The sequence below is a fragment of the Drosophila suzukii genome, chromosome X (assembly GCF_043229965.1).
Source record: "Drosophila suzukii chromosome X, CBGP_Dsuzu_IsoJpt1.0, whole genome shotgun sequence".
Classification (NCBI taxonomy): Eukaryota; Metazoa; Arthropoda; class Insecta; order Diptera; family Drosophilidae; genus Drosophila; species Drosophila suzukii.
Window position 1 is genome coordinate 14,366,039 of NC_092084.1, and position 26,296 is coordinate 14,392,334.

Sequence of the window (26,296 nt, forward strand, 5' to 3'; positions counted from 1 at the left end):
CATATACACACATATACGATACATATAACTTTAAGCGAGTAGAGATCTGCAAAATCTGCACAAAGGAAGTAAGGAGTCATCTAAACGAATCTACCCTCTAAACATATATATATGCAAACACGAGCCTACCATACGGTGGTATACCATTTGGTATGGATCGTGTGCGCCACCCTGGAGACCAAAAGCACAGTTCAACAATCACAGCAACAATCAATCATTCATTCAATCAAACGCTCATGCGATCAGTGCATACCATCAAACTACACAAAAGGCATTTAGGTGTGAATGGGTTTCGTGTTTTTTTTTAAGAAGCTAAACCATATTATATATTAAAATATAAACCACTACATTTTAATATTTATGTTCAACTAAACACTGATATCAACCCTCGAGATATACATCAAATACATACATATTTTTTTTGTATACTTTGTAAAATATGTGACACGTAATCCAAATAGCAAGCAAATAAATAACCAAAATAAAACAAAGGTCTTTTTAATAAGTATATTGAATTAGCATTGGGTTTGATTAGAAACTGTTATTAATAAGTTAATCAAAGCTTTGCTGTTGGTTCCTTAAGATAGGCCTGGTTACTCTTATAGCACACAGTGCAGTGCAGTGCCGCATACTTTGTGGCTGATGATTTAAATTCGATTTCAATTGAAATTTGCAAGTACACAGATGACCAGAAATCAAGTACAACCTCTCTCGCAGCCTGATCTCAGCGATTCTTAAAATGTTTTTGCTTTCTTAGGGATTAGAAAGGTGGGGGCTATCGCCCGGGTTCACGCCAAATCGACTCCCCAAAGTAAAAAATACGGGAGCCATCTGGGGACTTAATTGGCCCCACGACTATTCAAATCGAATCAAAACAGACGGCGCGACAGATAACGATAATAGACGGTGGTGATAGATTTCCAAAGGCGATTGTCGCCTGGGCCTCAAAATCAAATTGCCTATATACATACATGTATAACTATATTATGTGCGGATTTATTGTCGCCAAGAATTGTTACTCTCTTGGGCTCTCCAATGCAAAAATAGCCGAATCAAATGTCGCGATTTAATCTGGTGTATAGTAGAACTATTAACGCTCCTCTGCTCGCTTTGTTTTGATGGAAATTCAAATTCGGTGCGATAAGGACCACACACATTTGAACAGATGACGACGGACGGACAAATCGACGGACGGACAAACGAACGGACACGGGCTGAACTTTCAAAATTCGCAACGTGTGCAAAACGCTCCACAACGCCTTAAGGTCTGCACAGGAAAAAACCCACAAGTATATAACTATTGTAAAAAAATGTCAATCCTCGCTAAGCTAGTAGGTTAATTTTCAATACATTGAAAACCTGGAAATTTTTAACTTTTGCCATTTTTTTGCAAGAAAAAACTAAATAAAATAAATTTCCAGGAAGTGATAAGGATCGTTAGCAAAGGCTATAAGCTTCCCAGAACAGTCGGTCTTTTAGCTGTACGATTTGATCTGGCTAAACTTCGATTGAAAAACAGCTAAAAATAAGATCATTATACCCGTTACTCGTAGAGTAAAAGGGTATGCTAGATTCGACGGAAAGTATGTAACAGGTACAAGGAAGCTTTTCCGGCCCAATAAAGTATATATATTCTATGTATATATTCTTGATCAGAATTCTTGGGCTCCCTGCGCAGTTCAAGTTTGTTTCGGCAAGGTGCCACGCCCACTCTAGCGCCCATAAACGACTATTACATTAAAACCCGTCTAGCTACCGCATTTTTTAATATTTCGTAAAAATGTAAATGAGATTATGTTCTTATTATCAATACCCATCTACATACCAAACATTATTGAATTCGAACTAGTTATTAAAATGTTATAACAAAATAATAATCAATATTTTGCAATTCAATTGAGATTGCACACCGCATGCTGTTTTTACGATTACGCTACCAAGCTGCTAGGGGCGCTATAGAAGAAGGAGATAGGTGGCGCTATAGGCTAGGTGTGCTTATGGAAAAAGCAGAGTTATCTTATAGTCGAGGCAATCGACTATAGCGTTTTCTGTTGTTTTGGACTAAGATTGAACCACTTTTTTCGCCGTCAAAAAATCAGTGTTATGGCTCTCATGTTGAAAATGGTCAAAAAGATAAGCTCGTGATTTAATTTCCAATCCATTGGCATAAAAACTTCAAAATTAGTTATTTCGCCATTTTTCGCAAAAAAGAACGTGAAGAGAACAATAAATAAATTTTCATTAAAGTGATGTTCAAGACCTGAACCAACCAAACTTAATAAATTAATTTTTAGTTGGGCTGTTAACAAATTTTCGTCCATAAATTCATTTATTGTGCGCATTTGTTTGCGATAACCAACAAAAGCGCGATAGTTATTAATTATAATTGATAGCCTACTGTAATCACCTCCCAAAAATATTAAAATTTCTACCAAAAGCTTTGGCTTATGATAATTAAGGGAACAAATTTAAAATATTAAGACTATTATTATTCTTTTAGAAATCCAGTAGCGAGTCTTGTTCCATGAACTGGCCCAATAAAAGTGTACTGTTTTGCTATCGTTCAAATGATTAACTACGGAAATTTCATTATTCTTGGCAACAATTAAATCACGTTACACCAATATTTATGTTTATTTTCGAGGAGCTGCTCTGGGAACTTTTTCTTTGTTGTGTTATCGTGCAACAGTTGTAAACTGATACAGATTGGAGTTTGAGCAAGCCATAAATTTTTGGTTTAATTATAAATAGATAGCTGGCCAACGATCGCCATCGCTGGCCAGTCGCGATCGACTTTTTTTTTGTAAATTTTGAGTGTGCTCTTATCAGCGCGACACAGCGACAGCAGCAGCAATAGCAACAAATAGGTCCAATGACGTGATAATAAACAATTATTGCCACGCCAAATGGTCCCAGCCCCAAAAGCCCCATCCCCCGTGGCGAAGAAGAAGATTTAGGAGCCAAACACTGGTACACGACAAAAAAATTTGGGTGGGATTTTGTCATTTAAAAAGTATAGTTGAGATACCCAAAATGTATAGGTAACCAAAAATTCCTAAGCTAACAGTATCTAACGTGAAGTTCTGATCTTAAGCTCGTGAATTCTTTAGATTCGTATTGAACTTTTTCTTAGAATGCAATTTTTTTGATTAAATCGTTTATATTACTTATTTATTTATATTACGTACACATTTTAACACTTTGTTTTGTCGTTATGCAATAGTTGTGATCCTTCATCCTTCATAATCGTAAGATTTGACATCGCGAATCCTTTAGATAACGTATTATTATGAACATATCTCTTTTTGCATAGGTAACTTTATCGGCTAACCGAAAATTCCTAAGCTAACAGGGTCTAAAAGGATCTTCTGATCTTAAGCTCGTGAATTCTTTAGATTCATGTTAACCTTTTTCTTACCATGCAATTTTATGATTAAATCGATTATATCACTTATTTATTTCTATTACGTACACACTTTAATACTTTGTTTTGTTGTTATACAATAGTTGTGATCTTTCATCGTTCATACTCGCAAGATTTGACATCGCGAATACTTTAGATAACATAATATTATAAGCATAACACTATATGTATAGATAACTTTATCGACTAACCGCAAATTCCTAACAGGATCTAATGTGATCTACTGATCTTCCGCTCGTGAATTCTTTAGATTCATACTAAACTTTTCCTTAGGATGCAATTTCCTGATTAAATCGATTATATTATATATTTATTTACATTACATACACATTCTGCCACTTTGTTTTGTTGTTATACAATAGTTGTGATCGCATTTTTTGCGGTGCAGCCAATATAGACCGCAGGGGGTGAAGAAGGGGCGGTCCGATGTTTTGATTAGACGCTTCTAAGTACAGAAAGCCAGGCGCGCAATAAAAACAAAAGATTGATGAGAGTAAATATATTGATTATTGCATGGATGAAGTGGGCTGTTCGATAACTTTCGCACAAGTCCCGAGCTAACAAGCCTATAGCTACATATGTATGGCCAACTGGTGATTGGTGAGTGCAAGTCGGCGGAGAAGTGGGGAAATTGGGTTAAGGGGCGACAGGCGACGGTGAGCCATAAAACAAATTCAAGTTTCAGTGCCCGTGTGATCAATCGATTCGATCTTTAGACGTTGGAGACCCTGTGGCAGTTGAGAAGTTTTTGAACCTCCCTACTTTTTGGGAGGTTATTAACGATCGATAATTAGATATATCCAACATATTATCTTATAATTTAGGCAACTGTTCTCAAGCCTACAATGTGATTTATTTTAAATTAAGGTAAGGTATTATTGATTAAGGGCTAACAAACATTTAGTAATTTGTTAGATATTATATTATTATTTAAAAGACCGATTTCAATATTTTCTAATTTTTGTATTACATTTTTGTTATTTTTTTTCAAAAGATTTATTTGAAGTTCAACAGGTAGTTATTATTTTTATTTAACTGAATTTCTTAGAAAAGTTTCTAAGCATCCTCAATCATTTGGAATCACCGCATTATTATAATAAAATCGTATTCTTCGTTCGCAGATGGATCATAAACTTCTCCAAAATTCTATGCAATCAGATCCGGGTTCCCCGTAATTTTTTTCACAACCAGATAGGAAAACCCCTCGGCAAAGGACCCCACTTGCGTTAATATATATATTGTTATATTATAATTGTTGATCGTGAGCCGAAGTGGAAACCATAAACAATTTCAATAAAATAATTAATGTCAAATAAATGATAAGGACGAAAGTATTTATATATGTTCCCAGAAGTCAGACAAAATTCGGATGGCCCAGCTTTTTCCGCCGCCGATAAGCGCTTGGCCCACCCAAAAAGCAATCCAACTGTTTGGCCCACCCACGCGAAGTCTCGTACCTTTGGCCCAGTACCAGAAGCAGTACTACCCCTAGTACCAACACCACCACCAAAATCGCACAACCAGAACCAAGCCCGTGCCCATAATCGCATTACGCATACGCCTCGTGCGCAGAGAGTGAGCAGGTGCACATTGGGCCACAAAAATATTGTTGAGTGAAAACCATATTTCGACATTCTCAAAATGTATATTTCCATTTTATATATTAAAAGACATCTAATATTAACTCTTTAAACTCTTAAACCAAAATCATCCATATAAAAATTTAAAGAACACAGATATAATATATATTTAATATATATAACATTTAAGTATACAAATCGAACGTTAATTTATGTTAATTTTGTTAAATAAGGATTATGATATAATATATAAAATTGTAAATTTGTTTAATTATAAGACACTCGTGTAGCACTAGGATGGTTAAATAAATAATATATCAATTTTAAAAAACAAAATAAATAAAAATAATAAATGATGGACATATTACTTATACGCCATGTTGAGTATATAGATGTAAATGCATTTCAATAGGCAAAAAAAAGATGGTGGCGATATGGATATTTTTTTTTTACTTATTTTATTATTTTCCGTATCATTTTCGATTAGATATGACTCATATTTGATTATATTTTAAAATGTACATGATTTAAGTAACCAAATACCATTTGACTGAATATTTGAATTAAATACTAAGTTGTTTGTAGGAAGATACAAAGTTCATATCTATTTCATGTGTGAGTGTCTAATCTACAACGATTTGTTGTTCCATCTGTCTAGGTAAAGTCACTTTATTCGTAAGAATATTTAATTTTGTACCACTGTGCGGCGAGAGCGAGAGAGAGAGTGCCTAGTTAGCGCAATCACAATCCGGGGCCCAGCCGAAGATCCAATCGCATGGCGCTGATAGAGCCATATAGACGCAGAGTCGTAGAGTCGTAGAGTCGGCTTTGGCGATCCGAAAAGCAGGCGTCGCAAAAGCAAACCACTTGGCATTCGCGCTGGGCGAGCTGAACAGTGCGAGCGTCAAGTGTCGCGACAGTTTTTTCCATTCAATCCACCGCTGATCCACATCCACATCTGTTTTTTGTTTTCGTTCGCGCGTTGCGTTATTTTTTTGTGTGCGAGAGAGCGTTGGATCGATCGATCGATCGACCATCCCATCTCGATCATCAGTGGTAAACAAAGCGATCGCGATCGCGCCATCCATCCAGATCCAGATCCAGTGAGGCAGTAGTTCCGCAGGACAGAAAGATACATAGATCCATAGCCATGGAGGTGTACACGTCGGATAGCTCGGACACGGATTCGCGGGAGCAGAAGACCCTGGACTTTGGGCGCATGAGCCTCGATCTGGTCACCCTCGAGGATCACCTGGCCTCGCCGCAGAAGGCCCTGCTGAAGTCCAGTGGCGATATCGAGACCATGCTGCTCAACCACAACAGGCTGGTGGGATTGCCCCGCCTCCTGATGCAGTTCGCCAACCTAAAGGTCCTGGATCTTAGCTCCAATGCCATCACCACGCTGCCGGATGCCGTGTGCCAGCTGCCACTGGTCACCCTGATTGCCAAGAACAACCTGCTGACCAACGCCTCGCTGCCCAAATCACTGCTCTCCAAACAGGCCAATGCCAATGGTGGCGCCACCTCCACGCTCAAGGAACTCAATCTGAGCGGCAACCAGCTGACCCACTTCCCCGAACAGGTCACCGAACTGCGCCACCTCAAGTACCTCTATCTGGGCGCCAACAAGATCTCCAGCATCTCCAAGGATATCTGGAAGATGCAAAGGTACGTTCAAGTCTCTTCCGCCTGTTTGATCAGGTGTTTTCTTCTGTTTTGTTAAAAAAAAAAAACATTTCATTGTTATAAGGTGTACTGGTTTCTAAGGCCAGTAACGTGGGAACATATTTATGTATCTATATTGGTACACAGAGAACTATAAAATGTTAAATTTCAGGGTCAATGTTTAAAAAGTTCTCCCTAAAAAATGATATTTTCATGTTTTGTAGTGATGGTAAAAATCTCTATAAGGTATTTGATTATTTCTAGCACTAAAATCTGTAAAAACTAGTGGCATAAATTATTCTCGATATTTCGCCAAATTTGACTTAAGGTTCGTGAAGGTCATAAATGAAACTTAGACTGACAAACAATGGTCAAAACACACTAAAGGGCGATAAGTCTGAACAAAATTAATAGTATAGATAACGCAAAATAAGCAAATTGTTAGATTTATGAGAGCTTTTCAATTAGATTTCCATCGGCAGCGCCATCTTAATGAGGGGTTAAGTTTCACCGTATATGGAAGTCTTTCACCAGAATGTCTAATATATATTTATAATCAATTTTCAAACTCCGATCATTCGATCATTCGATCTCTAAGATTTGGGTATATAATCTTTTACAATCTCATTTTTTGCAATGATTACAATATTTGTATCATATTGAGTCATTCAAAATATTTATAATTCCTTTTACCTGGTACTTTTGCTTTATGAGCAATACCAAAGGGTGGTTCTATCTAATATTTTTGGGGGTTAATCCCTTAATCGGCTGTCGCAAAGGATGCGGAATTTCCCCTTTTTGCGAGTGTACTCCCCGCACTCCTCCCTCGGATTGACATTGGCCACTCGTGGAGAAGGGGCGACGACTGGCGAGCACTGTTGCTGTTGCCATGTATAAAAGTCCAAGCACAGACGAGATCGTAATATATAGCTATATAGCCGGGCCAGCTGATAACGCCAGTCTGCCACTTGTCCGGCGGTTGAGCGGTTCGATGGATCGGTTCGGTGGAAGGGGATGGATGGGTGGGTTGCTTGGTCGGTGGTGCGGTAGATCGGTGGGTCGGCAGCTCGGTCGGGTGGTGGTGATGGCGTCGTAAAAGCCAAATCTATCAAAAACAAGTACTCGAATCGACCCAACCGATTTGGTCGGCCCATAAAGATACGGCCGTGTATTAATATAATAATAAACAAGAGCAAAAATGGCACAAATAAAAAAAATCGCACAACAAAACTTCAAATATCAGTTGAAAAACAAATTAAACAATAAATAACTCTTTAGTTGGCGGGTCCCAACAATTTGATACCCTATATACATAAGTAGCAACCTTTTTATTGGATTACATTTTATGATCATAATATTTTGCATGTTTACGTAAATTGTTATCGAAATCTGTATCGATTTTGATTTTAAAGTTACTGAAATACTGATAAGCTTCTGACCATGTGGTTATAGTCCAATATGCTCAAGAGTTCTACAAATACCGAGTATATAAATTTAAATGGGCATTAGTTATCAGAGGGCCTGGACTTTGCAACGTCTACGGGGGGAATTGATTGTTTCGCACCTAAGACCCCTGGAATTTGGAGAGGACCCTAGGGTCAGAGGGCGTAGGGGGTATGCACTGTACAGTGTGCGCCATATACCATGACATAAGCTTAGTGATTCACTAGGAGGAAATATATGCACTTTTAGTAAGGGGAAATGTAACAAAAACAATGCTACAAGAAATGTTATTCAAAAAAAGTCATGTCTACGGCAATAGAAACACATTTAAACTTGTATTCCTTACAGTGATGCACATCAGGCTATCAGTAATATATTTGATATTTATTAAAACACCTATTTGTAAATGTTTTACTAGAACAGTTATATTAGGGATATTATAAGTTAAAACATTCCACCCAAATTTTTTATTTTAAACTAAGTATTCGATTATAACTTTTATTATAAGTCCTACTTTAGTTTTAAAAATAATCAAAAAAACAAATCAATTTTTAGATTTAATAAAATTGCATACATTATTTGGCTATGCCCACGGCCAAAGTCAATCGATTTCGTGCTTTGCAAATGAGTTGAACTTTGGGTTCTAATGTATGTATTGGTGAAACCATATCTCAAATCAAGTTAATTTAAATATTTTCTCTACGTAGACACTTAATTTCTTCTAGAGCTGCCCACATGGCTTTTTTACAGCTCAGTTTTTTACATATAGCTAAACAAATTATATAAAAAAAACAAAGATAATAGTTCATATAATACCCTTCAATGAAAATACTTTAATATGCATTTTAGGGCATATACAAAAATATTAATTGATTTTTAGATTATAACATTACGGATTGTTTATCTAGACATCTCATGATTTGTTGAATACAATCTCAGTCTTTTATATCAAATACATCTTTTGAATCATAGTTTTACCTGAAATTTTAGTTCCAATAGTTTATAACCAATATATCTATGGATCCATTTAATCGTTTGCAGCCTGCATGTGTTGTCCCTGGGTGGCAATCTGATCAGCGAAGTGCCCGAGGCAGTGGGCTCCCTAAACCAACTGCAGGCCCTCGTCCTCTGCGACAACCTGATCGAGATCCTGCCGACGAGCATCGCCCGACTGAAGAACCTCAAGTCGCTGTTGCTCCACAAGAACCGCCTGCGACACCTTCCCAAGGATATTGTGGCACTAAAGAACTTGACGGAGGTAAGACAACCGTTACTCTAGAACAATATTAAAGTGATTATTAATATTGTCTCATGTTTAATATTTTACATTCATACATACGTACCTCTAATCGGTAAACTGATAACTTACATGGAGATACCTAGTTTAACCATTTCATTTCCATTGATAAACTATGTACCTTACTGATCCTGTGCTCCTTCGTCTCTTCCCCATTCACAGCTGAGTCTGCGCGACAATCCGCTGGTGGTGCGCTTCGTGCAGGACATGGCCCTGAAGCCACCCACTCTTTTGGAGCTGGCCGGCCGGATAGTGAAGGCCAGCGGCCAGCGACCCGGACCCTATGACATCCCCAGGACACTGGCTGAGTACTTGAACAGCGCCAACTGCTGTGTGAATCCCAACTGCAAGGGCGTCTTCTTCGACAATCGGGTGGAGCACATCAAGTTCGTGGACTTTTGCGGAAAGTATCGGGTGCCGTTGCTGCAGTACCTCTGCTCCTCCAAGTGCATCGAGCCGGAGCAGCCGGCGGCGCGGGGATCATCCGTGCCGGCTGCCAGCGCCAGCAGCGGCTTCATGATGCGCAAGGTGCTGCTGGGCTAGCCGCATTCCGGCCCGGCCCACTCCGTCCTCCTGGGCCATATCCATAACCATATTTGCCGGGAGCGCGATCGGAGCGTCGACCGATCCGGTATCGGATTTGGAGCGGACACAGAGACACGAAATCGATATCGGATTAGGAATCGCACAAGCGGAATCGGAAACGGGAGCGGCAGCGGAAACGGAAATTAAAACATTAATGGTAGCGGAAATGGTGGCGGATCCACGCGTTTCGAGGAGGATCCGAGGAATCCGACAGCCACCTGGCCACCACCGATCGCCGATCGCCAGTCGCCGCCTTGCCGCTCGCCGGGATTCCCATTGGCTTCTTCACACGTCATCAAATCCAATTTGAACTAGTTTGCTAAGTGATTACGACCTGTTTGTTTGCTCGCCTTGCGCGCCATTTTCTCTGTTTTCTGTTTGTTTGTTTGTTTGCCTGTTGTTATCCACACTTACACAATCTATACCAAAGAAACTCGGCTGGCTTTCACTGGGCGAAAGAAGGATTCGAGTGGCTTGCGGAGCATTTAACGATTATATTCGCCGATATCGAAGATTGCAGTTGTTAAGTGTAACAGCTATGTACATACTACATGTAGGTAGTCTAACGACCTTATCAAGCCCCATTAATTGAGTTAGCAACAGAAGACTTAACTACAAGGAATTGATATTCCACAAATTTGTTTTTTAGAACTGTAGAAAAGCGATCCTTATCAGAGGTTACTATGATAATAACAAAGTAATACCATTCAATCCAATCCAACAATGATTATAAACTATCAGTTTCGCTCGGCTATCTTAGTTACAGTGAGTAATCTTTGTAAACAATAATACCAATTCGTTCTTAAAAACACAATATTCTCATCCGCTTTAGATTTCATTAATAGTTTCCACTAAATAGGTTTTAAAATATAAACAAAGTATGCTCATAAAGAAATAAGGAACGGATTGCTGCAAATACTAAACCATAATTTGACCAAAAAAACCCTTAAAATATTCCCACAATTTCCTTTTAATCTTATAGGTGTGCCCTGTTCTAAATTACACCATCATATCCTATTAAAGTTTGGCAAATTAAATATAATCGCGTTCGCAATGAGGTTTTCCTAAAATAAAAAATGGATTTAACCTTTGGCAACATGCTAAGTGGTGAAAAGCTTCTCCCCTTTTATTTCGTCCTTTGCAGAAACTATGAGATATTATATCAACCTAGGCCTGGATGACCACTCTGAAGGATAACACCAGCGACGTATTTATATGGATAGTGTTTATTGTGTGTTTAATCGCTCACATCTAACCGAAGCTCGCTTCTGGGACAGCATCTACTACTAGATTTATAAAAAAAACAGGACATACGGGGCGGGGTTGGGAGCAGAACCACTAAAATTGGTCAGGGGTTAGTCTAAAATATATAAATACAACACTAGAGGAGGAACCAACATATAGAGACACAAACTGGGGGAACGAAAACAGCAACAGATTCTAGATTCTAGCATGAGCTTGTCTCGGCTGCGACTTACGGCTACAAAAGGGGAGCTGCCAACCCGCCTGTTTCACGGGGATCACACGAATCCGTAATTCTTCTCTAGGCAACAGCGCGGGCAGGATTACATCTGCATTACTTTCGGAATGGGGCGCTTGTCTTAAAATTCTAATTATATGGAGTAGTAGTTGAATGTAGTTGTAATCGGCGCTTGGGTGGGCCCGCTTTACTGGTCCATCACCTCCTGGCTGGTGTCATCGACCTCCATGGCGGCCGGTTCATCCTTGGCAGCAGCCTCTTCGGTGGCCATTTCGGCGGCGGGGCCACTTTCGGCCATTACCTCGTCAACGGCGGCCAAGGGCGAGACTCGTGCCTCCTCTTCGGCCGGGGTGTCCTCCATGGGCTGGTCATTGAGGGCCAGAGTAGGCGGAGTAACGGCGGCCAAGGGCGAAGCCTGCGAATCATCGGCAGCCGGGTCGGCGGGCGGCGTCTCGGCAGCCGAGTCGGCAGCACCGAGTGGAGATTGTGGTGTGGTGGCGGCGGCCAGTTCTTCGACAGCGGGACTGGAAGCTTCCCCATCCTGCGACTCTTCAACTGTTTCCTTGACTGCTTCAGCCGTAGTCTCGACCTCTTTCTTCTCCTTGGCTTCTGCTGCCGGCTCGGCAGACTCCTTTTCCTCCGACAACGGCTCCTTGGCCGGCTTGGTTTCAGTCTTTTCAGGTTGGCTCTCCTTGGTCTCGGCCTCTGGCTTGGCCTCAGACTTGGTCTTCGGTTTCGATTCGGCGGGAGCTGCCTTCTCCTCAGCGGGCTTATCTGCTGGTGCAGCCTCAGTCTCAGCCACTTTCTTCTCCTCCTTCTTATCGGCTGCAACCGGAGCAGGTTTTTCCTCCTCCTCCTTCTCCTTTTCTGCCTTTGCTTTGGCAGGCTCCTCCTTTTCAGCCTCAGCTGGTGGTGTGGCCTTGTCGCCAGTCTGCTTATCGTCTGGCTGTTCTACTTTATCGTCCGACTTGTCGGTCTTTTCGGCCTCTGTCTTCTTTACGTTCTCTTCTGGTGTCCCGGCCGTCTCCTTTTTGTCCAACTCTTCCTTCTCCTTAGAAGCTGGTTTTTTTTCGGCATCTGGTGATTTACTCAGCATTGGGTCCTCCGCCTCCTCATCGGCGGATGCTGGGGAGCTCTCCCCCTGCTCGCTCTCCTTCTTGCTGCCGTTTACAGCCTGCTTGGTGGTCTTGGCCTCTGGCTCGGGTTCCTCCACCTCCTCGTCGGGCTCCTCGATCTCTGCGGCCTCTTGTGGAGAATCAGTCTCATCGTTGTCGCCCTTCTCTTCCTTGTCCTTCTTAGCCTTGGAGGCCACTTCTTCTTCCGGTTCGGCGGGCACTTCATCGGTGGCCTCCGAGGGCTCCTCGCCGCCGATCTCCAGCTTGGCCTTCTTGGCCTTGGGCTGTTCATTGTCGTCCGATCGCGGACAGCTTACCTTCTGAGCACCGCTTGCCGAACCGGAGCTAGGCGCTGAGCCCTCCTCGGCGTTGCCATTGTTGAACATGGCCTCGTTCTCCATCTCGATGTCGATGTTGACCTCCAGAGAGAGGTCTCCGTTTACCACGGAGTCCAGCGAATCGCCATTCTCGCTCTCGGTGCGCTTGCGTCCCGGATCAATGGTGCTGACCACTATGAAGTGATAGATTATATCATGGGTGATCCTTGCTCGTTACTATAGGGGGTCAAGTATAGGTCTTACCCAGAATATTCTTCTCCAGAGCTCGCATAAACTTGTCGATGCGCGAGTACTGCTTGCGGGGATCGATCAGCAGCTCGCACAAGCGCTGTATGGTGAAAGGAGCTGCATTGAAGAGGTCCAGGCGCTCGAGCAGCGAGGACTTCATGGTCTCATAGTTGAATGGATCCACATTCGGGTAGTTAGGGATCTCTGCAAAGGATTAATATCAATGTTAAAATGTTGTAGGCCTAGTAAAAAAAAAATTGAATGTTCTACTTAAAGTCTACTTTTAGTTTAACTTGCGAATTAAAATTTTTAAGAGGTTTATAACTCATATTCGATTTTTATTAGGATACTTTTTTATACATTTATCCTGCATGACAAGGAAAGACTAGGGAATCCTTAAAGTTCTTGCAAGTATTCTTAATATTTTTTATTCCTAGACTCCATATAACATGCGAACTCTGAATAAGACACGATGGTAATTACTTCACCCAAGTAGCTTAAAACATTATAATGATCCTGGAAAAACACGAGATTTATAAGTTTCACACAACAAACTAAGAAATACAATGTCTAGCCACGAGAGGACATGTGGAAATGCCAGCTTCAGGACCAGGAACTCACCCTCCAGCCGCGGCGAGTCCTCGTTGAAGTGCTTGATCACGTTGAGCAGCTTCTCGAGGAACAGATACTTCAGGCTGGACCACTTGAAGATGGTGTCCCCGGTTTTGGCCACATACTGCAGATAGTCCTCCAGCTCCTTGGGTATCTCCTTTTGCTTGAGCCGCGTGAAGCGCTCCAGGATCTGCAGGATTTCGTCGCTGTTCTCCATGGTGACCATTTAGGCGATCGCTGAGCAGGGGGGTGGAAAACTGCTTGCGGGGGGGAAAGCGGCGTGTGGGGGAAAAGCGGAGCAAAAAGAGAGATCAGAAAACCGGCCGGCAAGTGAGGAAAATTTTCCTCCTCGAGGTAGACACACAAAAAACCGAGAGACCGAAAGAGAGTAACTGCTGCAATTGTGTGCAGGTATGCGCGAAATACGGACATCAAGCATCTTGCATCTGCCAGCTGTCTCTCTCTTTCCCTCCCGCTCTTTTGGTGGAGGATTCGCAGCGCAGGAGAAAACTAGTTATGCTGCACACACACACCCATGCAAATTTGCTTAAATTCGCAAAAGCTGCTCTCTGCGCCTCTGGGTGTGTATGTTTGTGTATTGGCGGCTGCAACTCTTGTTGCCAGGCCATCGTTGTGGTTGTAGTTGTTGTAGCTGTCTGCGCCAGACGGCCAAAAAAAGAAAAAAAAATTATATATGCGACGCCTTGCCAATTTCCCTGGAACCGGCCCCAGCTGTATACTCGCACTTTTCCGTTTTCACCACTGCCCACTGGGGCGAAATCAAATCACTTACCTACACTAGCTGCGCTACTGCTTTCTATCACAACTACGCCTTTTAACACTAGAATCCAGTTGAGTTGACAATTGGATCGTTCCTTTAGTTTGATTTGGATTTGTGGATTATTTTCGCAAATAGTGTGACCGTTCGATGCCGCCAGCGATGAGCGACAGTCGATTGCCTCTGCGATTGGTGGGGTGACCATACAACTGAAGACTGTCTATCGATTGTCATAGAGATGAGCCGCCATAGAGATGATGGCGGTAAATATCGAATGGAAGAGCAAATAACGGTATTCTCGAACAAGGACTTTTTACTAAGTAATATTAAGGATCTGAAAATATATGTAAAATCATTAATAGTCCTGGGATACCTTTCATTTCCCAGCAAGGACCGTAAATAATAGTGTTACAGTTTTGTTTGTTTACAAATTAGAGTTATTTTTATTTGGAAGTTTTTAGTAGGTACATCTAATGTGCCTTTCTGTTTTTAGGCGATAGCTCCCATATTTAAAAACCTACGAGGTCGAAATGTTTACCTATTGAAGATTCAAAATAATGTCCTTTTTGGTCAACCTTGTAAATATTTTCATCGCTCAAAGGAGCCCAAAAAAACCTTTAGAAATATATAGATATTTACTTGTTTCTATTTGGATTATAATTTTTTTATATCTTTTGTTTTCAACTACGAATTCTACAGGGGGTACAAATCGCTTTTAATTGCAAACGCTATTACCCAGTAATTTATTCGGTACTATAGTATATTGTAGCGAGCTGACCAAAATAACTAATAGGAACTTAGGAGTATGTTTTGTTTATTTTTTTTCATATTCGGATTTTCAGAGGTCTCGGATGGCGCATTTCTGGAGCCGAAGACCTTGGCGAAGGTGGCGTACGGATCACTTTGGTACTGGTAGCATAGGAAGAAACATCTGCGCCGCTGGAGACCCATCTCGCCCGGAGTGTCGAAAAGGTCGCGCTTCCTCTTGTCCGACAGGGCATCGAAGGCCTCGGCCACCTGCTCGAAGCGCTTCGCGGCATGGGAGTGATGGTTATTATCCCGATGGAAACGCAGCGCCAACTTGCGGTACGCCCTACGGATCGCATATTCAGTGGCTCCGCGACGGAGGCCCAGCATCTTGTGGAAGTCCTGGCTCATTTTCCTGCTGCTTCTCTTATTTCTGGTCTAAAAATTAAGAAATAAAATTTTTTTAATTCCTTGAAAATATGTTGTGCGATAAGATCAAAAGACTCAAATTGATAGAACAAAAGAGTCTACGGTGCCTACGACTACAACTTGTCAAAAACCCTCATTTCGATTTATTTTAGACTTACAGCAGGTCAAGACTGCAACCTTTTTAGGATTACCACAGTTTAGATTTCAATAAAGTACTCGTAGAAACGAGGTAAACCCCATTTGGCGTTACTCCAGCTTAGCTCTCGTCCGAATATTATATGAATGTAAAGGATTTATGGGCCGATTGAAATTGTACTAGTTGTCTTCAGTGTTATTATGGGTATGGACATACGGATTTAAAACAGATCTTGATACCAAAAAGTAACAAGAACAAAAACGAAACATAAAAAGTAATATTATTGAATAGAAGTCTGACAAACAAAATTTAAAATAATAGTTATTTGAAACTTTAATGTTAGGGATACGCACCTGAAATATGGATGGACTTAAGAGATAATGATATATATGTGATTCAGGTTTTGGTCAAAAATACTAATTTTTTAGTGTTTTTTCAGTCGTAGTTTAGTCAAATCAAGGCGTACAGCTAAAAGGCCGACAGTTTTGGGCAACTTGCTTCAATTGCTATCGATCCCCATCACTTTAAGGAAGATTTATTTTTTGGCAAATTTTTTCATTTTTTGTAAGGGGGTAGCTCGGTTTTTTTGGGATTCAGATTTTGGTCAAAAAATCTAATTTTTTAGTGGTTTTTCAGTCGTAGTTTATCCAAATCAAGGCGTACAGCTAAAAGAACGACCGTTTTGAGCAGCTTGCTTCAATTGCTATCGATCCCCATCACTTTAAGGAAGATTTATTTTGTGGCAAATTTTTTCATTTTTTGTAAGGGGGTAGCTCGGTTTTTTTTGAGATTCAGATTTTGGTCAAAAATACTCATTTTTTAGTGGTTTTTCAGTCGTAGTTTAGTCAAATCAAGGCGTACAGCTAAAAGGCCGACAGTTTTGAGCAGCTTGCTTCAATTGCTATCGATCCCCATCACTTTAAGGAAGATTTATTTTTTGGCAAATTTTTTCATTTTTTGAGATTCAGATTTTGTAGCTCGGTTTTTTTTGAGATTCAGATTTTGGTCAAAAATACTCATTTTTTAGTGGTTTTTCAGTCGTAGTTTAGTCAAATCAAGGCGTACAGCTAAAAGACCGACAGTTTTGAGCAGCTTGCTTTAATTGCTATCGATCCACATCACTTCAAGGAAGATTTATTTTTTGGCAAATTTTTTCATTTTTTGGAAGGGGGTAGCTCGGTTTTTTTTGGGATTCAGATTTTGGTCAAAAAATCGAATTTTTTAGTGGTTTTTCAGTCGTAGTTTAGTCAAATCAAGGCGTACAGCTAAAAGACCGACAGTTTTGAGCAGCTTGCTTCAATTGCTATCGATCCCCATCACTTTAAGGAAGATTTATTTTTTGGCAAATTTTTTCATTTTTTGTAAGGGGGTAGCTCGGTTTTTTTTGGGATTCAGATTTTGGTCAAAAATACTCATTTTTTAGTGGTTTTTCAGTCGTAGTTTAGTCAAATCAAGGCGTACAGCTAAAAGACCGACAGTTTTGAGCAGCTTGCTTTAATTGCTATCGATCCACATCACTTTAAGGAAGATTTATTTTTTGGCAAATTTTTTCATTTTTTGTAAGGGGGTAGCTCGGTTTTTTTTGGGATTCAGATTTTGGTCAAAAATACTCATTTTTTAGTGGTTTTTCAGTCGTAGTTTATCCAAATCAAGGCGTACAGCTAAAAGACCGACAGTTTTGAGCAGCTTGCTTCAATTCCTATCGATCCCCATCACTTTAAGGAAGATTTATTTTTTGGCAAATTTTTTCATTTTTTGTAAGGGGGTAGCTCGGTTTTTTTTGAGATTCAGATTTTGGTCAAAAATACTCATTTTTTAGTGGTTTTTCAGTCGTAGTTTAGCCAAATCAAGGCGTACAGCTAAAAGACCGACAGTTTTGAGCAGCTTGCTTCAATTCCTATCGATCCCCATCACTTCAAGGAAGATTTATTTTTTGGCAAATTTTTTCATTTTTTGTAAGGGGGTAGCTCGGTTTTTTTTGGGATTCAGATTTTGGTCAAAAATACTCATTTTTTAGTGGTTTTTCAGTCGTAGTTTATCCAAATCAAGGCGTACAGCTAAAAGACCGACAGTTTTGAGCAGCTTGCTTCAATTCCTATCGATCCCCATCACTTTAAGGAAGATTTATTTTTTGGCAAATTTTTTCATTTTTTGTAAGGGGGTAGCTCGGATTTTCTTGGGATTCAGATTTTGGTCAAAAATACTTATTTTTTAGTGGTTTTTCAGTCGTAGTTTAGTCAAATCAAGGCGTACAGCTAAAAGACAGACAGTTTTGAGCAGCTTGCTTCAATTCCTATCGATCCCCATCACTTTAATGAAGATTTATTTTTTGGCAAATTTTTTCATTTTTTGTAAGGGGGTAGCTCGGTTTTTTTTGGGATTCAGATTTTGGTCAAAAATACTCATTTTTTAGTGGTTTTTCAGTCGTAGTTTATCCAAATCAAGGCGTACAGCTAAAAGACCGACAGTTTTGAGCAGCTTGCTTCAATTGCTATCGATCCCTATCACTTTAAGGCAGATTTATTTTTTGGCAAATTTTTTCATTTTTTGTAAGGGGGTAGCTCGGATTTTCTTGGGATTCAGATTTTGGTCAAAAATACTTATTTTTTAGTGGTTTTTCAGTCGTAGTTTAGTCAAATCAAGGCGTACAGCTAAAAGACAGACAGTTTTGAGCAGCTTGCTTCAATTGCTATCGATCCCCATCACTTTAAGGAAGACTTATTTTTTGGCAAATTTTTTCATTTTTTGTAAGGGGGTAGCTCGGATTTTCTTGGGATTCAGACTTTGGTCAAAAATACTTATTTTTTAGTGGTTTTTCAGTCGTAGTTTAGTCAAATCAAGGCGTACAGCTATAAGACCGACAGTTTTGAGCAGCTTGCTTCAATTCCTATCGATCCCCATCACTTTAAGGAAGATATATTTTTTGGCAAATTTTTTCATTTTTTGTAAGGGGGTAGTTCGGTTTTTTTTGAGATTCAGATTTTGGTCAAAAATACTCATTTTTTAGTGGTTTTTCAGTCGTAGTTTATCCAAATCAAGGCGTACAGCTATAAGACCGACAGTTTTGAGCAGCTTGCTTCAATTGCTATCGATCCCCATCACTTTAAGGAAGATATATTTTTTGGCAAATTTTTTCATTTTTGGTAAGGGGGTACCTCGGTTTTTTTTGGGATTCAGATTTTGGTCAAAAATACTCATTTTTTAGTGGTTTTTTAGTCGTAGTTTATCCAAATCAAGGCGTACAGCTAAAAGACCGACAGTTTCGAGCAGCTTGCTTCAATTGCTATCGATCCCTATCATTTTAAGGAAGATTTATTTTTTGGCAAATTTTTTCATTTTTTGTAAGGGGGTAGCTCGGTTTTTTTTGAGATTCAGATTTTGGTCAAAAATACTCATTTTTTAGTGGTTTTTCAGTCGTAGTTTATCCAAATCAAGGCGTACAGCTAAAAGACCGACAGTTTTGAGCAGCTTGCTTCAATTGCTATCGATCCCTATCATTTTAAGGAAGATTTATTTTTTGGCAAATTTTTTCATTTTTTGTAAGGGGGTAGCTCGGTTTTTTTTGGGATTCAGGTTTTGGTCAAAAATACTTATTTTTTAGTGGTTTTTCAGTCGTAGTTTATCCAAATCAAGGCGTACAGCTATAAGACCGACAGTTTTGAGCAGCTTGCTTCAATTGCTATCGATCCCCATCACTTTAAGGAAGATTTATTTTTTGGCAAATTTTTTTTATTTTTTGTAAGGGGGTAGCTCGGTTTTTTTTGGGATTCAGATTTTGGTCAAAAATACTCATTTTTTAGTGGTTTTTCAGTCGTAGTTTAGTCAAATCAAGGCGTACAGCTAAAAGACCGACAGTTTTGAGCAGCTTGCTTCAATTGGTATCGATCCCCATCACTTTAAGGAAGATTTATTTTTTGGCAAATTTTTTCAAATTTTCGGTTTTTTTTGGGATTCAGATTTTGGTCAAAAATACTCATTTTTTAGTGGTTTTTCAGTCGTAGTTTATCCAAATCAAGGCGTACAGCTATAAGACCGACAGTTTTGAGCAGCTTGCTTCAATTGCTATCGATCCCCATCACTTTAAGGAAGATATATTTTTTGGCAAATTTTTTCATTTTTTGTAAGGGGGTAGTTCGGTTTTTTTTTAGATTCAGATTTTGGTCAAAAATACTCATTTTTTAGTGGTTTTTTAGTCGTAGTTTATCCAAATCAAGGCGTACAGCTAAAAGACCGACAGTTTTGAGCAGCTTGCTTCAATTGCTATCGATCCCTATCATTTTAAGGAAGATTTATTTTTTGGCAAATTTTTTCATTTTTTGTAAGGGGGTAGCTCGGTTTTTTTTGAGATTCAGATTTTGGTCAAAAATACTCATTTTTTAGTGGTTTTTCAGTCGTAGTTTATCCAAATCAAGGCGTACAGCTAAAAGACCGACAGTTTTGAGCAGCTTGCTTCAATTGCTATCGATCCCTATCACTTTAAGGCAGATTTATTTTTTGGCAAATTTTTTCCTTTTTTTGTAAGGGGGTAGCTCGGTTTTTTTTGGGATTCAGATTTTGGTCAAAAATACTCATTTTTTAGTGGTTTTTCAGTCGTAGTTTATCCAAATTAAGGCGTACAGCTAAAAGACCGACAGTTTTGAGCAGCTTGCTTCAATTGCTATCGATCCCCATCACTTTAAGGAAGATATATTTTTTGGCAAATTTTTTCATTTTTGGTAAGGGGGTAGCTCGGTTTTTTTTGGGATTCAGATTTTGGTCAAAAATACTCATTTTTTAGTGGTTTTTCAGTCGTAGTTTATCCAAATCAAGGCGTACAGCTATAAGACCGACAGTTTTGAGCAGCTTGCTTCAATTGCTATCGATCCCCATCACTTTAAGGAAGATATATTTTTTGGCAAATTTTTTCAGTTTTGGTAAGGGGGTAGCTCGGTTTTTTTTGGGATTCAGATTTTGGTCAAAAATACTCATTTTTTAGTGGTTTTTCAGTCGTATTTTATCCAAATCAAGGCGTACAGCTAAAAGACCGACAGTTTTGAGCAGCTTGCTTCAATTGCTATCGATCCCTATCACTTTAAGGCAGATTTATTTTTTGGCAAATTTTTTCATTTTTTGTAAGGGGGTAGCTCGGATTTTCTTGGGATTCAGATTTTGGTCAAAAATACTTATTTTTTAGTGGTTTTTCAGTCGTAGTTTATCCAAATCAAGGCGTACAGCTAAAAGACCGACAGTTCTGAGCAGCTTGCTTCAATTCCTATCGATCCCCATCACTTTAATGAAGATTTATTTTTTGGCAAATTTTTTCATTTTTTGTAAGGGGGTAGCTCGGTTTTTTTTGGGATTCAGATTTTGGTCAAAAATACTCATTTTTTAGTGGTTTTTCAGTCGTAGTTTATCCAAATCAAGGCGTACAGCTAAAAGACCGACAGTTTTGAGCAGCTTGCTTCAATTCCTATCGATCCCCATCACTTTAAGGAAGATTTATTTTTTGGCAAATTTTTTCATTTTTTGTAAGGGGGTAGCTCGGTTTTTTTTGAGATTCAGATTTTGGTCAAAAATACTCATTTTTTAGTGGTTTTTCAGTCGTAGTTTAGCCAAATCAAGGCGTACAGCTAAAAGACCGACAGTTTTGAGCAGCTTGCTTCAATTCCTATCGATCCCCATCACTTCAAGGAAGATTTATTTTTTGGCAAATTTTTTCATTTTTTGTAAGGGGGTAGCTCGGTTTTTTTTGGGATTCAGATTTTGGTCAAAAATACTCATTTTTTAGTGGTTTTTCAGTCGTAGTTTATCCAAATCAAGGCGTACAGCTAAAAGACCGACAGTTTTGAGCAGCTTGCTTCAATTCCTATCGATCCCCATCACTTTAAGGAAGATTTATTTTTTGGCAAATTTTTTCATTTTTTGTAAGGGGGTAGCTCGGTTTTTTTTGAGATTCAGATTTTGGTCAAAAATACTCATTTTTTAGTGGTTTTTCAGTCGTAGTTTATCCAAATCAAGGCTTACAGCTAAAAGACCGACAGTTTTGAGCAGCTTGCTTCAATTGCTATCGATCCCTATCACTTTAAGGCAGATTTATTTTTTGGCAAATTTTTTCATTTTTTGTAAGGGGGTAGCTCGGATTTTCTTGGGATTCAGATTTGGTCAAAAATACTTATTTTTTAGTGGTTTTTCAGTCGTAGTTTAGTCAAATCAAGGCGTACAGCTAAAAGACAGACAGTTTTGAGCAGCTTGCTTCAATTGCTATCGATCCCCATCACTTTAAGGAAGACTTATTTTTTGGCAAATTTTTTCATTTTTTGTAAGGGGGTAGCTCGGATTTTCTTGGGATTCAGACTTTGGTCAAAAATACTTATTTTTTAGTGGTTTTTCAGTCGTAGTTTAGTCAAATCAAGGCGTACAGCTAAAAGACAGACAGTTTTGAGCAGCTTGCTTCAATTGCTATCGATCCCCATCACTTTAAGGAAGATTTATTTTTTGGCAAATTTTTTCATTTTTTGTAAGGGGGTAGCTCGGTTTTTTTTGAGATTCAGATTTTGGTCAAAAATACTCATTTTTTAGTGGTTTTTCAGTCGTAGTTTATCCAAATCAAGGCGTACAGCTAAAATACCGACAGTTTTGAGCAGCTTGCTTCAATTGCTATCGATCCCCATCACTTTAAGGCAGATTTATTTTTTGACAAATTTTTTCATTTTTGGTAAGGGGGTAGCTCGGTTTTTTTTGGGATTCAGATTTTGGTCAAAAATACTCATTTTTTAGTGGTTTTTCAGTCGTAGTTTAGTCAAATCAAGGCGTACAGCTATAAGACCGACAGTTTTGAGCAGCTTGCTTCAATTGCTATCGATCCCCATCACTTTAAGGAAGACTTATTTTTTGGCAAATTTTTTCATTTTTTGTAAGGGGGTAGCTCGGATTTTCTTGGGATTCAGACTTTGGTCAAAAATACTTATTTTTTAGTGGTTTTTCAGTCGTAGTTTAGTCAAATCAAGGCGTACAGCTAAAAGACAGACAGTTTTGAGCAGCTTGCTTCAATTCCTATCGATCCCCATCACTTTAAGGAAGATTTATTTTTTGGCAAATTTTTTCATTTTTTGTAAGGGGGTAGCTCGGTTTTTTTTGGGATTCAGATTTTGGTCAAAAATACTTATTTTTTAGTGGTTTTTCAGTCGTAGTTTATCCAAATCAAGGCGTACAGCTATAAGACCGACAGTTTTGAGCAGCTTGCTTCAATTGCTATCGATCCCCATCACTTTAAGGAAGATTTATTTTTTGGCAAATTTTTTTTATTTTTTGTAAGGGGGTAGCTCGGTTTTTTTTGGGATTCAGATTTTGGTCAAAAATACTCATTTTTTAGTGGTTTTTCAGTCGTAGTTTAGTCAAATCAAGGCGTACAGCTAAAAGACCGACAGTTTTGAGCAGCTTGCTTCAATTGGTATCGATCCCCATCACTTTAAGGAAGATTTATTTTTTGGCAAATTTTTTCAAATTTTCGGTTTTTTTTGGGATTCAGATTTTGGTCAAAAATACTCATTTTTTAGTGGTTTTTCAGTCGTAGTTTATCCAAATCAAGGCGTACAGCTATAAGACCGACAGTTTTGAGCAGCTTGCTTCAATTGCTATCGATCCCCATCACTTTAAGGAAGATATATTTTTTGGCAAATTTTTTCATTTTTTGTAAGGGGGTAGTTCGGTTTTTTTTTAGATTCAGATTTTGGTCAAAAATACTCATTTTTTAGTGGTTTTTTAGTCGTAGTTTATCCAAATCAAGGCGTACAGCTAAAAGACCGACAGTTTTGAGCAGCTTGCTTCAATTGCTATCGATCCCTATCATTTTAAGGAAGATTTATTTTTTGGCAAATTTTTTCATTTTTTGTAAGGGGGTAGCTCGGTTTTTTTTGAGATTCAGATTTTGGTCAAAAATACTCATTTTTTAGTGGTTTTTCAGTCGTAGTTTATCCAAATCAAGGCGTACAGCTAAAAGACCGACAGTTTTGAGCAGCTTGCTTCAATTGCTATCGATCCCTATCACTTTAAGGCAGATTTATTTTTTGGCAAATTTTTTCCTTTTTTTGTAAGGGGGTAGCTCGGTTTTTTTTGGGATTCAGATTTTGGTCAAAAATACTCATTTTTTAGTGGTTTTTCAGTCGTAGTTTATCCAAATCAAGGCGTACAGCTAAAAGACCGACAGTTTTGAGCAGCTTGCTTCAATTGCTATCGATCCCCATCACTTTAAGGAAGATATATTTTTTGGCAAATTTTTTCATTTTTGGTAAGGGGGTAGCTCGGTTTTTTTTGGGATTCAGATTTTGGTCAAAAATACTCATTTTTTAGTGGTTTTTCAGTCGTAGTTTATCCAAATCAAGGCGTACAGCTATAAGACCGACAGTTTTGAGCAGCTTGCTTCAATTGCTATCGATCCCCATCACTTTAAGGAAGATATATTTTTTGGCAAATTTTTTCAGTTTTGGTAAGGGGGTAGCTCGGTTTTTTTTGGGATTCAGATTTTGGTCAAAAATACTCATTTTTTAGTGGTTTTTCAGTCGTATTTTATCCAAATCAAGGCGTACAGCTAAAAGACCGACAGTTTTGAGCAGCTTGCTTCAATTGCTATCGATCCCTATCATTTTAAGGAAGATTTATTTTTTGGCAAATTTTTTCATTTTTTGTAAGGGGGTAGCTCGGTTTTTTTTGAGATTCCGATTTTGGTCAAAAATACTCATTTTTTAGTGGTTTTTCAGTCGTAGTTTATCCAAATCAAGGCGTACAGCTAAAAGACCGACAGTTTTGAGCAGCTTGCTTCAATTGCTATCGATCCCTATCACTTTAAGGCAGATTTATTTTTTGGCAAATTTTTTCATTTTTTGTAAGGGGGTAGCTCGGATTTTCTTGGGATTCAGATTTTGGTCAAAAATACTTATTTTTTAGTGGTTTTTCAGTCGTAGTTTATCCAAATCAAGGCGTACAGCTAAAAGACCGACAGTTTTGAGCAGCTTGCTTCAATTCCTATCGATCCCCATCACTTTAATGAAGATTTATTTTTTGGCAAATTTTTTCATTTTTTGTAAGGGGGTAGCTCGGTTTTTTTTGGGATTCAGATTTTGGTCAAAAATACTCATTTTTTAGTGGTTTTTCAGTCGTAGTTTATCCAAATCAAGGCGTACAGCTAAAAGACCGACAGTTTTGAGCAGCTTGCTTCAATTCCTATCGATCCCCATCACTTTAAGGAAGATTTATTTTTTGGCAAATTTTTTCATTTTTTGTAAGGGGGTAGCTCGGTTTTTTTTGAGATTCAGATTTTGGTCAAAAATACTCATTTTTTAGTGGTTTTTCAGTCGTAGTTTAGCCAAATCAAGGCGTACAGCTAAAAGACCGACAGTTTTGAGCAGCTTGCTTCAATTCCTATCGATCCCCATCACTTCAAGGAAGATTTATTTTTTGGCAAATTTTTTCATTTTTTGTAAGGGGGTAGCTCGGTTTTTTTTGGGATTCAGATTTTGGTCAAAAATACTCATTTTTTAGTGGTTTTTCAGTCGTAGTTTATCCAAATCAAGGCGTACAGCTAAAAGACCGACAGTTTTGAGCAGCTTGCTTCAATTCCTATCGATCCCCATCACTTTAAGGAAGATTTATTTTTTGGCAAATTTTTTCATTTTTTGTAAGGGGGTAGCTCGGTTTTTTTTGAGATTCAGATTTTGGTCAAAAATACTCATTTTTTAGTGGTTTTTCAGTCGTAGTTTATCCAAATCAAGGCTTACAGCTAAAAGACCGACAGTTTTGAGCAGCTTGCTTCAATTGCTATCGATCCCTATCACTTTAAGGCAGATTTATTTTTTGGCAAATTTTTTCATTTTTTGTAAGGGGGTAGCTCGGATTTTCTTGGGATTCAGATTTGGTCAAAAATACTTATTTTTTAGTGGTTTTTCAGTCGTAGTTTAGTCAAATCAAGGCGTACAGCTAAAAGACAGACAGTTTTGAGCAGCTTGCTTCAATTGCTATCGATCCCCATCACTTTAAGGAAGACTTATTTTTTGGCAAATTTTTTCATTTTTTGTAAGGGGGTAGCTCGGATTTTCTTGGGATTCAGACTTTGGTCAAAAATACTTATTTTTTAGTGGTTTTTCAGTCGTAGTTTAGTCAAATCAAGGCGTACAGCTAAAAGACAGACAGTTTTGAGCAGCTTGCTTCAATTGCTATCGATCCCCATCACTTTAAGGAAGATTTATTTTTTGGCAAATTTTTTCATTTTTTGTAAGGGGGTAGCTCGGTTTTTTTTGAGATTCAGATTTTGGTCAAAAATACTCATTTTTTAGTGGTTTTTCAGTCGTAGTTTATCCAAATCAAGGCGTACAGCTAAAATACCGACAGTTTTGAGCAGCTTGCTTCAATTGCTATCGATCCCCATCACTTTAAGGCAGATTTATTTTTTGACAAATTTTTTCATT

General features: G+C 38.8%; 3 protein-coding genes across 5 annotated transcripts; 1 reads left to right on the top strand and 2 right to left on the bottom strand.

Moving 5' to 3' along the window:
* Positions 1–5,796: 5,796 nt before the first annotated feature.
* On the top strand, positions 5,797–10,427 carry LOC108019101 (leucine-rich repeat-containing protein 58). Of its 2 annotated transcripts, none has more exons than XM_017086796.4 (3): positions 5,797–6,672; positions 9,154–9,370; positions 9,572–10,427. In XM_017086796.4, exons 1-3 carry the CDS (start codon positions 6,155–6,157, stop codon positions 9,950–9,952), a joined length of 1,116 nt encoding a protein of 371 aa, XP_016942285.1. In that variant the 5' UTR covers positions 5,797–6,154; the 3' UTR covers positions 9,953–10,427. The 2 variants fall into 2 exon arrangements, with proteins under 2 accessions (XP_016942285.1, XP_036675709.1); XM_036819814.3 differs by lacking the exon at positions 5,797–6,672 and adding an exon at positions 7,669–7,691.
* A 775-nt stretch (positions 10,428–11,202) lies between these two features.
* Positions 11,203–14,721, bottom strand: PPP4R2r (Protein phosphatase 4 regulatory subunit 2-related protein). Of its 2 annotated transcripts, none has more exons than XM_017086795.3 (4): positions 14,561–14,721; positions 13,777–14,024; positions 13,171–13,359; positions 11,203–13,100 (listed from the first exon to the last, which is right to left on the bottom strand). In XM_017086795.3, exons 2-4 carry the CDS (start codon positions 13,991–13,993, stop codon positions 11,662–11,664), a joined length of 1,845 nt encoding a protein of 614 aa, XP_016942284.2. In that variant the 5' UTR covers positions 13,994–14,024; positions 14,561–14,721; the 3' UTR covers positions 11,203–11,661. The 2 variants fall into 2 exon arrangements, with proteins under 2 accessions (XP_016942284.2, XP_070853621.1); XM_070997520.1 differs by having other exon boundaries at positions 13,777–14,027; positions 14,561–14,718.
* A 610-nt stretch (positions 14,722–15,331) lies between these two features.
* LOC108018859 (dnaJ protein homolog 1) lies at positions 15,332–16,228 on the bottom strand. The gene is made up of 2 exons (XM_070997275.1): positions 15,880–16,228; positions 15,332–15,730 (listed from the first exon to the last, which is right to left on the bottom strand). The coding sequence occupies exon 2, from the start codon at positions 15,701–15,703 to the stop codon at positions 15,332–15,334; it is 372 nt and encodes a 123-aa protein (XP_070853376.1). The 5' UTR covers positions 15,704–15,730; positions 15,880–16,228.
* Positions 16,229–26,296: the final 10,068 nt, after the last annotated feature.